Below are 13,206 nucleotides of genomic sequence, written 5' to 3' on the forward strand. Positions count from 1 at the left end.
CGCGCGCCTTCGGGTAGGTTACGTTGTAGTTATTGGTCCGAAAATTCATTATGCCCTACCGGATACGGGTACATTGATGGTAGGATTAAACTGTTTTGCTCGATCAAAATCGCATCTAGCAGGTGAGTACATTCTGATCCTTACAGATACAATACAGCTCTAAGCGAGTGACAGTGAAGATATCTACTCACAAATAATAGAAAAAGGACTTTTTTTTTTTGCTAGGTTTCTAGCTGCACTCTGAATAGAGTTGAAACCTCTACACTAGACCCGAAGATAGAAAAGAGTACGTAATCTTCCAGAAGCAGTTTGCCAGCCGTACGCGGAAAATGATATCCATTAAGACACTGTTGCAAACTGACTCAAAAAGTTACGGTAGAAGATTGGAAAGTTTTCAATTGGTCAGTCAGTCAGAATTTGCCTATGTAGTGATTTGTGTTTGTGGTATGGTTCCGTTCAATATGTATTTCTCCTCGTTAAGTCAGTTGTAGTATGTTTGTTTTTTTTTTCATCGAATCAATCGAACCCCGTATGCTAAAATATAGTCGACCCTGTGTCAAATTGATTTCTTGATTTCGCTAATCGTTTTCTACTTCTCTGTGTTCATCTCTTGTGTCCTTAAATTGTCATCGGTCCAAAACCCACAGAAACATGTAACTGAATTTCTGTTGGTGTCATAATACCACCAAAGAGATAAACAAAAATACGCCAGTCAGATGATTGCAATATAATTTAAAAAAAATAATAATAAAGATTGCTTGCCAACTATTATGTATTTATCTCCCTACAAATACTATGAAAAATATTCAAATTCGTTCAATTGTCCTATCGGTCCTACCTAGATAAACCATGTCATTTTCTCAAGCGTAGCCTAGAAATGTCAACCTAGTCATACACAAGTAACGTTGTTCAGTTAATAAAAAGCAGTCAGTTTTTGTCCAAAATGTCACGTCGAACGCATTGACGTCAACAATGCGTTTGAGTGTTCGCACGTTAGCTTCGAATCTATCAGCACAATTAAGTGCCGCAAATCTCCTTCCCATTAATTCTTCGGTCGATTTTAATGGGGCATGTTCGGTGTAGTACTAGATTTGTAGTAATGAGCTGAATTTTTGTATGGTGAGAAGGTCAATTCTCCGTTTCTGCAATGAAATGGTGCAAAAAGCGTGGGTATTATGATTCCTTGTCTAATTTGATGCTGTTTGAGCAAAACTTTGGACAACAGAGTTGTTGTTTTCTCCATTTCTTGCAACATAAACAACATAGTTATCCAAAGTTTTGCTCCAACAGCATCAAATTAGGCAAGGAATCATAATACCCACGCTTTTCGCACCATTTCATTGCAGAAACGGAGAGTTAACCTTCTCACCATACTAAAATTCAGCTCATTACTACAAATCTAGTACTTCACCGATCTGTCCTATTGCTTTATTTAAAGAAAATATGACCAACTAACATTCTAAAAATTCTAAAAAGCGACTATGACATTAATAAATTACTAATCAAAATCAACCGAGAAACGTGGGAAATAGAGCCCAAACAACATTCAAGCTGAAGTCAGCTGGCTGTAAAAGGTTCCAAAACCTGTCACAAATCCTACACTACTTTTATTAGGATTTGTAACGATCATCAAAACCTTCTTAAATCCAACCGACTTGGAACTATTGCTTGGGAATAGACTCTAATGAGCCCTGGCGGATCCTCCATGTTTATCGAGCATGTCTGATGCATATACTCCATCTGCAGCAGCCGGTTCGTGATGAACCGTTGGAGGCGCATTAAAGTGTTAAAAAGGTGATATGTTTCACTAAAGAACACTACATTACAATAATCAAAATGAAACTCCTTCACTTTAATACCGTCAACCCCTGCGAACTTGGCCAGGGACAAATAATAGAAAAAGGACTTTCAGATTTAATTACGGCTTAAGCTCAGTTCCGTGTTCGGAAGGAATCGCTCAAGAAACTTCTGGAGCGATTCCTGCATTTGAGCTGTCATTTCTTCGCAACTGCGTATGTACTACGATCGAAGAAAAGAACGGTTTCTTGAGGGATTCGGAGAAGGAATTTCCCATGTATCAAGATAGGCTTAGAAATTCCTTCTGGACTGCAAACAGCCCATTAGGTAACTACAAAAATGTCGCAATTTTTTTTTCTCATATTCATATTACGCTCCCATTTTTATTTGATCAAATTCAAACTTTTAATACAGTCACACTTGTTACACAATCGAAAAAAATCCTTTTCCCCTTGGAAATATTGTCTGGAGCAAGGTCTGTAGAAATCCAGTTTCAGGAAAAATCCCGAGAAAAATCCTAGATGGAATCTCAGAAGAAATCCGTGGAGGAATCCCGGATGAAACTCCGGGAGGTATCCCTTGCAAAATTCCTTGTAGAACTCAGAAGGAATTCTTGCAAAGAGCCTTGCGAGAATCCCAGAACCAATCTATGAAGGAATCCTGCAGTAATTCCTAAAAAATTAAAAAAAACTCTTCAAGAGCATCCGAGAGGAATGCCTAAAAGAATCCCGGAAGGAATCCCGAGAGGAATCCATTAAGGAAGCACTGAAGAAATCCCAAGAGGTTTCAGTGGAGAAACCATTGAAAGGAATCACCGAAGAAACTTCTGAAGGAATCCCAAAAGGAATGCAGGATGAATTCCCGAAGGAATCACTGAATGAAACTTAGTAGGAATACCTGTAATAATGCCAGAAAAATCCTGAGTAAAATTCCCAAACGAAATCGAAATCGCAAAGAACCAATGAATGAATTCCGGACTCAAGGACTCAATGAAGAAATCTTGGGAGGAATCCTGGAATAAATCCATGGAGGAAGCCTGGGAGAAGTCACTGAATGAATTCTTTAAAAATGTAAATGTTGTAGTAATCTTCGGAAGAATCTTATAAGATATCCCCTTGAATATCCTGGAGAAATCCCGGAAGGAATCATTGAAGGAGGGAGCCGCTTAAGCCTGAGAGGATTTAATATAAATAACCCGAAAGAAATTGCTAGATGAATCTCACAAACAATCTCTGAAGGCATCCAGGAAGAAATCCTTGTAGAGAGCTCGGGAGCAATATCTGAAGAAATAACAGGAGTAATGCCGAAGGAATTTCCGTGAGGAACACCTGAAGGAGTCTCGGAAGAAATCACAAGGGAACTACAAACGTTCTGGTAGAAATCGCTGTAGGGATTCCCGAAGGAAGAATTAAAAGAATTGTAGAAAGAATCCCGAAGGAATACTGGGTTTAATCTTTAATATCCGTGAATACACTGAGGATACTGCAAATCATATATGATATACGTATACGAATATACTATGATTTTTACCATAAGCATTTCTCGCGGAAATCATATGTAGTTACATACTATGATTTTGGATTTAAATCACCAACTATTATTTTCATACAGTCACTGCATAAATTTCATAACACTCTCGTATGAAAATCATACCAGTAACGTACGAAAGTAGAAAATATGTCTTGTGATTATCAGCCATACGTTTATAAAATATTTTGGGCAAAATTCCAAAAAATCGCAACCTGGAATCGAACCAGGGACGATTAGATTAACGACTGCGTGCTTTACTCATGCGCTCATCTACGCTTCGAAAGTTAAAGTGGTTAGAAGCCAATAAAAGGTTTTATTGTTTTTAGCAATGGCGTTTCATAATGTATCTTATGATTTTCATAATAATCTTTTTATGAGGTTTTTCATACAACAAGTATTATGGATTTTGTTGCCCCGTTTATGAAAAGCATACGAGAACCATTAAACCAATAAAAAATAAAAATAACTGATTCATAAGACGAAAACTATGAATATCATAACGGTAGTATCCTCAGTGTAGGGTTTAACTTAGGTGGACTCAAAGGTACCGGAGAACCGACTAGAATTATCCAATTACCACGCTGTTAAATTTTCGGATCTGTTTGATGAATCAGTCTGAATCGCAAGACAGTTCGAGTTGAAAGAGGCCAACAACTTCCGGCTCATTAAATAGTCTCGGAAGTATACCGTTCGCTATAATGTTTTTTTTTATAGCGAACAGACTTATTCGCCTTTAACACATTTGAAGTACATATTAAAATAAGAACGAAACACGAAAGAAATTTCCGAAAGAAACATTGAACGGGTTTGAAAAGAATACCCATAGCACAGAGAAACAGACGTCTCACTCTGCTCGCCTTCCATCGATCACCTTTTTAACGGCTGATTCAAATATTCGGTAGTAGGTCGATTGGGCTACCTAGTGATGGCCCGACCAAACAAAATTAATTTAGCATTGGGCGATTACGTTTTCGTGACGAGGTTTTTTATTGAATTCCAAGTTTTACGTCTGTTTCTCTGTGGGTATCCCTAATGAAATTTCGGAAAAAAAATTCTGAAGGAATTTCGGAAGGAATGGAGAAAAAAAATGAGGGAATCCCGGAAGAAAACCTTAAAGGAATCCCGGGATGAATCCTTCAAAAAATCCCTGCATGAATTTTGGTAGGAATCTCTAAAGGAAACTTGGATAAAACAATGGAGAAATGCCTGGAAGAATTCCTGATGGAATGCCAGGACTAAACCGTAAAGAAATCACGGAAAGAATTTCTGAAGGAAGCCCGGAAAGATCTCGGGTAAACCCCTAAAAGAATCAAGGGAGAATTCCTTGAAAAAATCGCGGGAAGAATCTCAGACGGGATAGATGAGGGGGAATCCTGGGAGGAATCGATAAAATGGTCCCGTGGGGAATCTCCGATGGAATACCTTGAAAAAATTTCGGAAGAATTTCCTGAAGGAATCCCGAAAATACCAGGAAATATCTCGGAAGAATTCCCTTATGGAATCCCGAGAGGAGTTCTTATTATTAGCTTTATTAGGGAGATTTTCAGCCCGAGGCTGGTTCATCTCCAGGGAGGAGTTCTGTTTTGAATGCTTAAAAACCCTGAAGATTTCCCTGAATGAATCCCAGGGGCGATGCATAAAGAAATCCCCGAAAAAAATCCTAGCGAAATCTCGGAGGAAATTAAATATCCCTGAATTTTGATTTGTCTTTATTAAAGAGCTTGTTCGTCTCTATTCTATCCCTGAAGATTTCCAAGGGAAAATAATAAAGTAATATTGGGAGAAATACCCCAGAAGGAATTCCAGGAAGAATCAATCCTGTCCAATCCTATCAATCCTAAAGAAAATCCTGAAGAGATTCCGGAAGAAGTATATCTGTAGGTATCCCGAGAAAAATCCAGAAAGAATCCTGGAGGAACTCCTGATAGAAAATCTTGGGAATAGTTCGTAAAAAAAATCATGATGGTCGGGACGCTCCCTCAATCTGGACTTTCAGAAAGACAGCCGTGTCTAGCTAACTTAATACGGAAGGCTTAGCTGGCGCAATGTCGTCGACGGACCCGTGCAGTATGAAGCACCTATGCTTTTTCTAGGATGATAGTTTTTTCGCACCACGATGGTGTAGTACACGTTTAGCGTGCCTGTCTAGGTTATATTGACCGTCACATCCTACTAGGGCTGAAACTAGATGATGCTCTTTCCGTTTCAAGCCCTAAGTTATTGTAGGTAAACGTTTCTTGAAATGCAATTTCGGATAAATAAATGCTGGAATACACAAACTATGATAATTTGACTGTACGTGTTTAATTGTAGCCATATCGAACATTCAAGTGTGAACCATTTGCACGATAGCAATCTAAATGGTTTCGCTAACAAAAGAGCATTCCTTAAAACTTTCTTCCACCTACACTGGATCATTCCTTATCACGACTTTTCGCTGTTTTCATTTGCTTCTCCATCGTCGCCGTCATCATCATCATCGTCGTCATCGCTCAGCTCGTCGTCGATTCCTTCCAGGTCTTCGTCGAGGAATAGGTTCTCGTTGATAGGTGCGGCATCCGAGGAGCTGGCAGGTACCGCTGCGGCACCCTCCACTTCTCCATTCTCGGCGGGCTCATCCGGTAGGTTTGCTTTCATTTTCTGCCATCGGTCCTCCTCGGCCACGGTACCAGTATTATCCACCTGTGAAGGAGATTAGTTTTATAACAAATCTTTATAAAAAATACTTAATAACTCACCTCCTTGATGGAAAGCGACAGCATATTCAAATCCAGTTCCTTATATTCAGTAGCGTCATCATCGTCTTCATTCCGTCCATAAGATTCGATAGCTTCCTCGCCGTCATCCATTCCGAAGTCGACCATGTCGGGGTTAAAGCTGAACATTTCCCTTCCGGACAGTCCATTCTGGCGACCGGCCTTGAAGTCCTTGCGCTTGCGGTCCTCTTCCTCCTGTTCGCGCTTCTTCTTCTCCTGTATTTTGCGTTTCTTCCACGCGAGGAAGGTCTCCAGCGTGACGCGCGTTTGGTTCGATCCCAGTGCAGCGCGTTCCCGTTCGATCAAATCTACCAGCGAAATTTCCTCCTTTTGGGCGTCCATTTTCTTCTTGTCCTTCTTGAGCACATAGCCCGGCGGAAGAGCGTGCCGGTAGATACACTTTTCACCGTTCGGACATTCCCAGAACCAACCGTAGAGGGACTTTTCCACAGCATCCAGGAAGTACTTGCAAATCTGAAAGTGATGAAGAAGTAATGAGTTTATTTTTGCTAGCAACATTACTGGCATTGCACATATTCGTGAATCAACCTCGTAGGAAAAATTAAAGAACAGCCTTCAATAGAAAGAAGGCAAACTTGTTAGTGGTGCATTATTGGATCTCTTGTTTTCAAAATAACCTTTTGCTTCCATGAATTTGTTTTTTTTTTTGTTTCGGAAGGAGAATGTTCCCTCTTTTGTATTCCGGTAATGGTTCTTTCAAGCAAATCATCCTTGTCTGCATATTACATATATTAATGCATTATAATGCTTCATCCTTCTTTAGAATACTTTCCCCTTTACGCCAAACGTACCAGACCCCCTTATCACAGTGGGTTAAGAACAATAGAATATACCGGAGAATCAGGTTTCTGAAGTTCAATTAATAAGTGTTTACCGAGTACTCGGAAACCCAGTTACGCAAATGATACGGAGTTCCATAATCGGATTTACTGCTATCATCACATATACAAATGAATCAGCTTGCTTTATATTTGCCATGTGGTAGCTGAGTCGGCAGTAGTCAGTCAATGCTTTGACCAGCTTGCTACAATTCTGCTAAGGCAGATTAGTTAGTTACTTCATCACCCCTAGAGATGGCTCAATACAATACAATTTTGTTTGACGATATGACCAAAGTCTTTGGACATGACCCCAAACTATTCCAATATTGTTTGTGCTGAGTTGCAGTCCAGATGTTAAATAATCTGAAGCTTTACTCAAAATTTCGATACCGGAATAAAATACCTCAGGTATAATGAAGTCATGTGATGCTCCAGTGCGAGCTAACTCATCAGCCATTTCATTTCCAGCGACGGAAGAATGGCCAGGTATCCATACAAAGTGAACAGGATTAGCTGAATTCAGCTCCTCGATTTGAGTTCGACAAGCGATATCTGGCACCCCAAGTTGTACCAAAGGTTCGCCGCCATTGCCCGAAGGCCATACAAGCTTACTTGATTCTGAACTCAATGTGAGGTGTCCAGGAAAGCTTGGAATCAAGAATACCTCCAACGTACTTTACCTGTTCAGTCTCATCAATTTCAGAATCAAAGAGACGCAAAGGTCGAACGCCATTACGGTTTCGCCTTTCCGTAAAAAGAACAATAGATGTTTTACTCGGATTAACCGAAAGGCCATATTGGCGACACCAAAGCTAGTATGACACTCTTTGACCAATGCCAAATATTTGACCACTTTTGACAGTTAAATTTTGACCAAGGTGTACCTGGAAAATAAAAATATTTGTCACTCTCGAAAAACGAATAGGGACAAACAGAGCCAAACAGCCTGCCAAAATTTATCTGTCAAAAGTGGTCAAATATTTGGCGTCTGGGCAAAGAGTGTAATAGCACCCCAACCCTCAACTACCTGAAGGGCGCTTTGCATCAGGTCGAAAAGGGTGCTGATGCACATACCGACTAGCAATGTTAGATAGTTGTCGGCAAAACCATAAGTAGGAAACTAGCCTCAATAGCGTATCTGCTACGAGATTCCACAAAAGTGGTGATAAGACTCCCCCTTGGGGGCATCCACAAACACTCAATTTCCTAATCGCCGTTTAACGCAATAAGCTATTTTACGAGACGTTCTACCGGTGGGCTGCTCATTGTTATTGTTTACATTTGATGTTTTTGTTTTCGCGAAAAGTAGCATAACGTGTGGTGAGCGCCAATCAGATTTTTGCTGGCAGAGATGTTTCGGTTTCTAATGTGACATGAACCAATCCCCCGAGCTGCATGATGTCACTAGCAGATGAAAAAAACATCACCACAGTCTACGGATATTAATTATAGTGGGCGGATTGACGCATTTTTGCAGATATATGAATCCCATTTATTGGATGGGCCTGTACCACATGTTATGCTAGCGAAAACGTAAATAAATGGGCCCACCGGTTGGACTTCAAAACTGGTAAACATTCAAAAAGCAGCTGATTTGAAACGTCTCATAAAATGCCTTATGTCGAGAAGAGATGTCGGTTTTTGAGCATTTGGTGAATCCAATTGGAAATCATTGAAGATATACCATGACCCCGTGCGGCTTCCAATATGGCATCGTAAGGCACGTTGCCAAAGTATCCTAGATATATAAGAAAACACCCAAGCAGGATTGTTTTTAAGCGGATGCTTTCTCGATATCCTAAAAAACAACCTTGCGTAAAAGAGTCACAGTTGACTTACCAGATTGGTAGGCTTGTTGGTTCACATGAAGAGGCACGTTGGCCAGATGAACATCACGGATGTGTTGATCCACAATGCGTTCTAGGCATTTCAGAAGAAAAGAGGTCAAACTGATAGGTCTGAAACTCTTTGCTTCTTCATACGACGCACGACCCAGTTTTGGAATGAACTTCACAGTAATATCCCGCCAAGATTTGGGAATACCCTGTAGCAAAACTGCAAACAAGTATTTTTTTTTTCAAAACATGTTTGAAATAATCAGATCCCTTCTGAAGCAGATTATGATAAACCCCATCTGCCCCAGGAGTTTTGAAAGGAGCAAAGCTATTTAGCCCACTCAATCAATTCTGTATTTACAATACTCCGAGCCGAGACCAGGGAATCATAACTACAAGAAAAGACATCAGGTTCTTCCGAAGATGTAATATCCGAGGTAATATCCACACATCCAGGGAAGTGTGTGCTGAATAAGCATTCCAGAACTTTATCACCAGAGGAAGTCAGATCGCCATTTGACAAACGAAGTTCGTTCACTCGGAAATCCTTAGATTTCGCAAGGATTTTGTTTAACCGACTGACTTCACTCAAACTGAAAACATTTGTACAAAGGTTTTTCCAGCCGGATCGTTCAGCAAACGGTAGAGCTTTTTGCTAGGCCTTGCGAGCCGACCTGAAAGTCTCTGATCCAACCGAACGTTGTCTGTTCCAGCTCTTTCTACATTGTTTCCTGAGCTTGGTCACATCAGAGTTCTACCAAGGGGTTCCTCCTTTTGATTTTCACAGACCATATAGAGCAAGCTCCTTCTCACGTCCTTCCATGATGAAGGATGATACTACATATCAACGGCTTCATCTAAATCACTTAGAGTGTCAAAGGATGACGAGTATCCATGAAATTTAGCTGCAATCAAATCGGTGAAGAAATCCCAGTTGGTTGACCGGGGATTCCGGAAACGCAAAGTTTGCGAAGTAACATATGTAGATGGTCTTGAGTTCAGGCGATACCAAGGTATCTCATGTCGTTTTCGTTTTTGCGGTGGAGCTACACCGGTGTAGCACTTTTGCACCGAAAATGTTCGTTTTTGATTTTCGTGCTACACCGGTGCAGCACTTTTTCTGCACCGCGCATGATAGTGTAGCACTCAAAAAATCGGGAGTGTAGCTGGTGCACACCGTGTCCACCAATCAGCGTTTGCAAAGTTGTCAATATTTTGGTGTTTATACACACACACCAATGCAACAGCACTAACAATGTTCGTTTATTCAGCGAAAAGTGTAGCACGAAGCGGTGTAGCACCGCCGCAAAAACGAAAACGACATCAGTGACAAATATGCTACTGAGATAACTTGCGTACCTCACAGCAATAGGGTATATCACAATAGTTCTAAAATCTGGACGCAGTGATCTTCACCCGACAAACGAGAGAGAAGTAACATTCACATGTTCAAGAAAGATGTTGCGATGGTCAGATAAAGATTCTTCATCTGACACATGCTAATTGGTCAGCTCGTGACCAATTCTACTAGAGCAAAGCGTTATGTTTAACACTTCAGCAGGTAGATACCATGGAGGTTGGGCGATTGCCTATGTTAAGTAGGTAGTCTGTACTATTTACTCCATCAAACCAGAGCCTCTTAGCTGCCCCTGATGATATGGTGAGCAGTGCTGAAAAATTAATTTCGTCGTATCTAAATTCAATCACTTACAGCTCATTTTAGAAGCTGAACCCGAGAATATGATATATGAAAAACTTGTACGGCTAGGCCAGTTCTGCAAGAAAGTCACAGAAAAACCGCTATTTTTCGAATACTTAAGGTAAATGTCACGGACAACGTTCAAAAAATGCCAATGATATTCACGGTGAATATCATTTGGCATTTTTTAAAAATAGTCCGTAACATTTACCTTAAATATTCGAAAAATAGTAGTTTTTCCATGACTTTCTTGCAGAACTGGTCTAGCCGCACAAGTTTTTCATATACCATATTGTCAGGTTCAGCTTCTAAAATGAGCTGTAGGTGGTTAAATTTAGATATAACGAAATGTAATTTTCAGCACTGATGGTGAGTAATAGCCAGTGTTGCAAAACATCATCTCATTCATTTGAACACTAACTAACAATTCAAGCCAAACATATCTAAAGGTCCTATCTGCAGAAGAAAGGCTCTCTTTGGTTTCCCTCTCTTTCGTTAATATCTCAGCTGTTTATTTGAATTATGATTGCCTCCTGGCATTGAACGATGGTCAAAACAATCATCTTTTGATTTGTACTGCAAAAGTAGTTGAAAAGAGTACCATTACATTGCAATAATTGAAAGAGAAAGTCGACAAAGAGAGCCTCTCAAATGCAGATAGGACCTATTGAAATGTTTGGCCTGAATTCTTTTCGGTCATTTTTCCTTCTAGTCATGTTCAAAACGATTTCATTTAATCAGAGCACCTATCAAATGAGAAGCGAATCCTTGTCAATTGAATAAATTGTCACTCGAATGAGTAGTTTATTTGAAAGCATCCGTAGAGGATTATTCATCATGCGGTAAATAAGCCGAAAAATAAACGTTGAAGTTTCCAACAGATAAATCAATTGTGACAGCACATACATATCTGGTGGTTAACTCAGAGACGAGTGTAGCACGAGAGTTTACGAGAAACGAGTGTGACACGAGAGTTTACCATTTCATTTTTACTCAAAGTAGCCAATACCGGGTTCACAAGGTTTCCTAGATAGAAATTCCCCTTGCAAAAATAAGATTCTTGGACTAAGGCCACTTGGGGGCTAAAGTTAATGTCTGAGCTGCCGTCAAGATGTCGATGTGTTGAGTTGACAACGATTATTAATGCGAGAGACGAACCAGCCAAGGGCTGAGAGTCTCTTTAATAAAGACAAATCAATCAATCAACGATTATTAATGGAAGACCTTTTGAAATGCAGTATGCGATGACTTTTTTGAAGGCATCCGTAAATGATTCGTTAACTGTACAATAAATACCTATATTTTCCGTTGAAGTGTCCAACGGATTCATTTACTGTCACAGCACAGATTTCTGGTAGTTTGTACGAAGACGAGTGTGGCAACAATTGCGTTGTTGACAAGCACACATGCTCGAGGCATGACACGCGAGTTTGCCATTTCTTTTTTACTGAAAGTAGCTATGAATTCACAACGCTATCTAGAAAATTCCCAATTGAAAGTAAGATTATTGTACTCTAGAACTTTGTCCTAAAGCCACTTGGACTGGACATTGATCTGCTTTTCTTACTGACATATCATAATAGCTACTAAATACTATTCACAACAACCAAACACCTCCAAATTTTACTTACAATCGTGGTGGTGGGCATAGTTTTCTCCTTGCCGTGCTTCTTGGCAACGACTTCGGCCAGTTTTTCCTCGGTCCAATTTTCAATCGTATCGTTCTCGGCATCGCGCATATCCACATGAATGGACCGCTTCTCGGCCTTCCGCTCAATGGCCAGATCATGGGAAAATTTACACTTGTCACCCTTGGTACAGGTTCCCTGCTTGAAGAACGCACACAGGATCGATTTGGGGTCAGCGCCCTTCTCGATCTTTTGCGTTGGAACCGGCTTGAACAGCTGAGCCAATTCCTTCTGCTCCTTCAGCTTCTTTTCCTTCTCCTCCTTCTTGGCATTCGGATTATTCAGCAGGTTATGTTGACCTCCGCTTTTGACTTGTTTCTCCACTTGAGTGATAAACTTTTGCTGTTTGGCTCCTTTCTTGTTTTTCAGACCAAAAGTTTTGTCCTGTTTTAAAGAATAATTAAAGGTATTTAGAAATTTCACTTTTTCTAGCATTAAAGGACGTTGTATTCCTTCGAGTTGCAAAAGAGAAGGGCAGACGTACCTCAATGATTTTCTCCTTTTTCTTGGTCTCAGCCTTCTTTGAGGCACCGCCGGCTGGCGCTTTCTTCGGAGGCATTACGAATCGGTAAACTCGAACAGCACTTCACAAGGATAATAGGATCAAATTTGCTCAGGATTTTCACCAGACTAAAAGCAACAACATCGAAAAAAAATGCGGAACGTCCACACACGGCACTTTTTTCTGCGATGATGAACGAGCGAGCGGCTGCGGCGGTGTTGACTGATGTTGACGTTTTGTCTGGCCTGACGCAAGCAAACCACGAGAAGGATGTCAAATTTGACGTTTGTGAACCGGTTATCGAGGGGAAGGAAGGTTACTGGTGTACACTAAAGACACTGTGCTAAATCAGGTCAAACATGTCTAAAGGTCCTATCTGCAGAAGAGAGGCTCTCTTTGGTTTCCCTCTCTTTTGTTAATAATATACCGCATTTAGTTCACCACTGGACTGCGAACTGCGACTTCATAAGTGCGAAAACGTTAATAAAAGTGCGCGATTGCATAAAATCAGGTTGATGTCTTCGGCGCACTATTTCTTCAATCTATGGTGAACAAGT

At 40.5% G+C, this 13,206-nt stretch overlaps 1 protein-coding gene across 1 annotated transcript; it reads right to left on the reverse strand.

Annotated features, from left to right (window-relative positions):
- Positions 1-5,607: 5,607 nt before the first annotated feature.
- On the reverse strand, positions 5,608-12,884 carry LOC109622837 (zinc finger CCCH domain-containing protein 15 homolog). The gene is made up of 4 exons (XM_020077282.3): positions 12,632-12,884; positions 12,091-12,531; positions 6,066-6,557; positions 5,608-6,009 (listed from the first exon to the last, which is right to left on the reverse strand). The coding sequence occupies exons 1-4, from the start codon at positions 12,704-12,706 to the stop codon at positions 5,752-5,754; spliced, it is 1,266 nt and encodes a 421-aa protein (XP_019932841.3). The 5' UTR covers positions 12,707-12,884; the 3' UTR covers positions 5,608-5,751.
- Positions 12,885-13,206: the final 322 nt, after the last annotated feature.

This window comes from Aedes albopictus, chromosome 2, assembly GCF_035046485.1.
Source record: "Aedes albopictus strain Foshan chromosome 2, AalbF5, whole genome shotgun sequence".
Classification (NCBI taxonomy): Eukaryota; Metazoa; Arthropoda; class Insecta; order Diptera; family Culicidae; genus Aedes; species Aedes albopictus.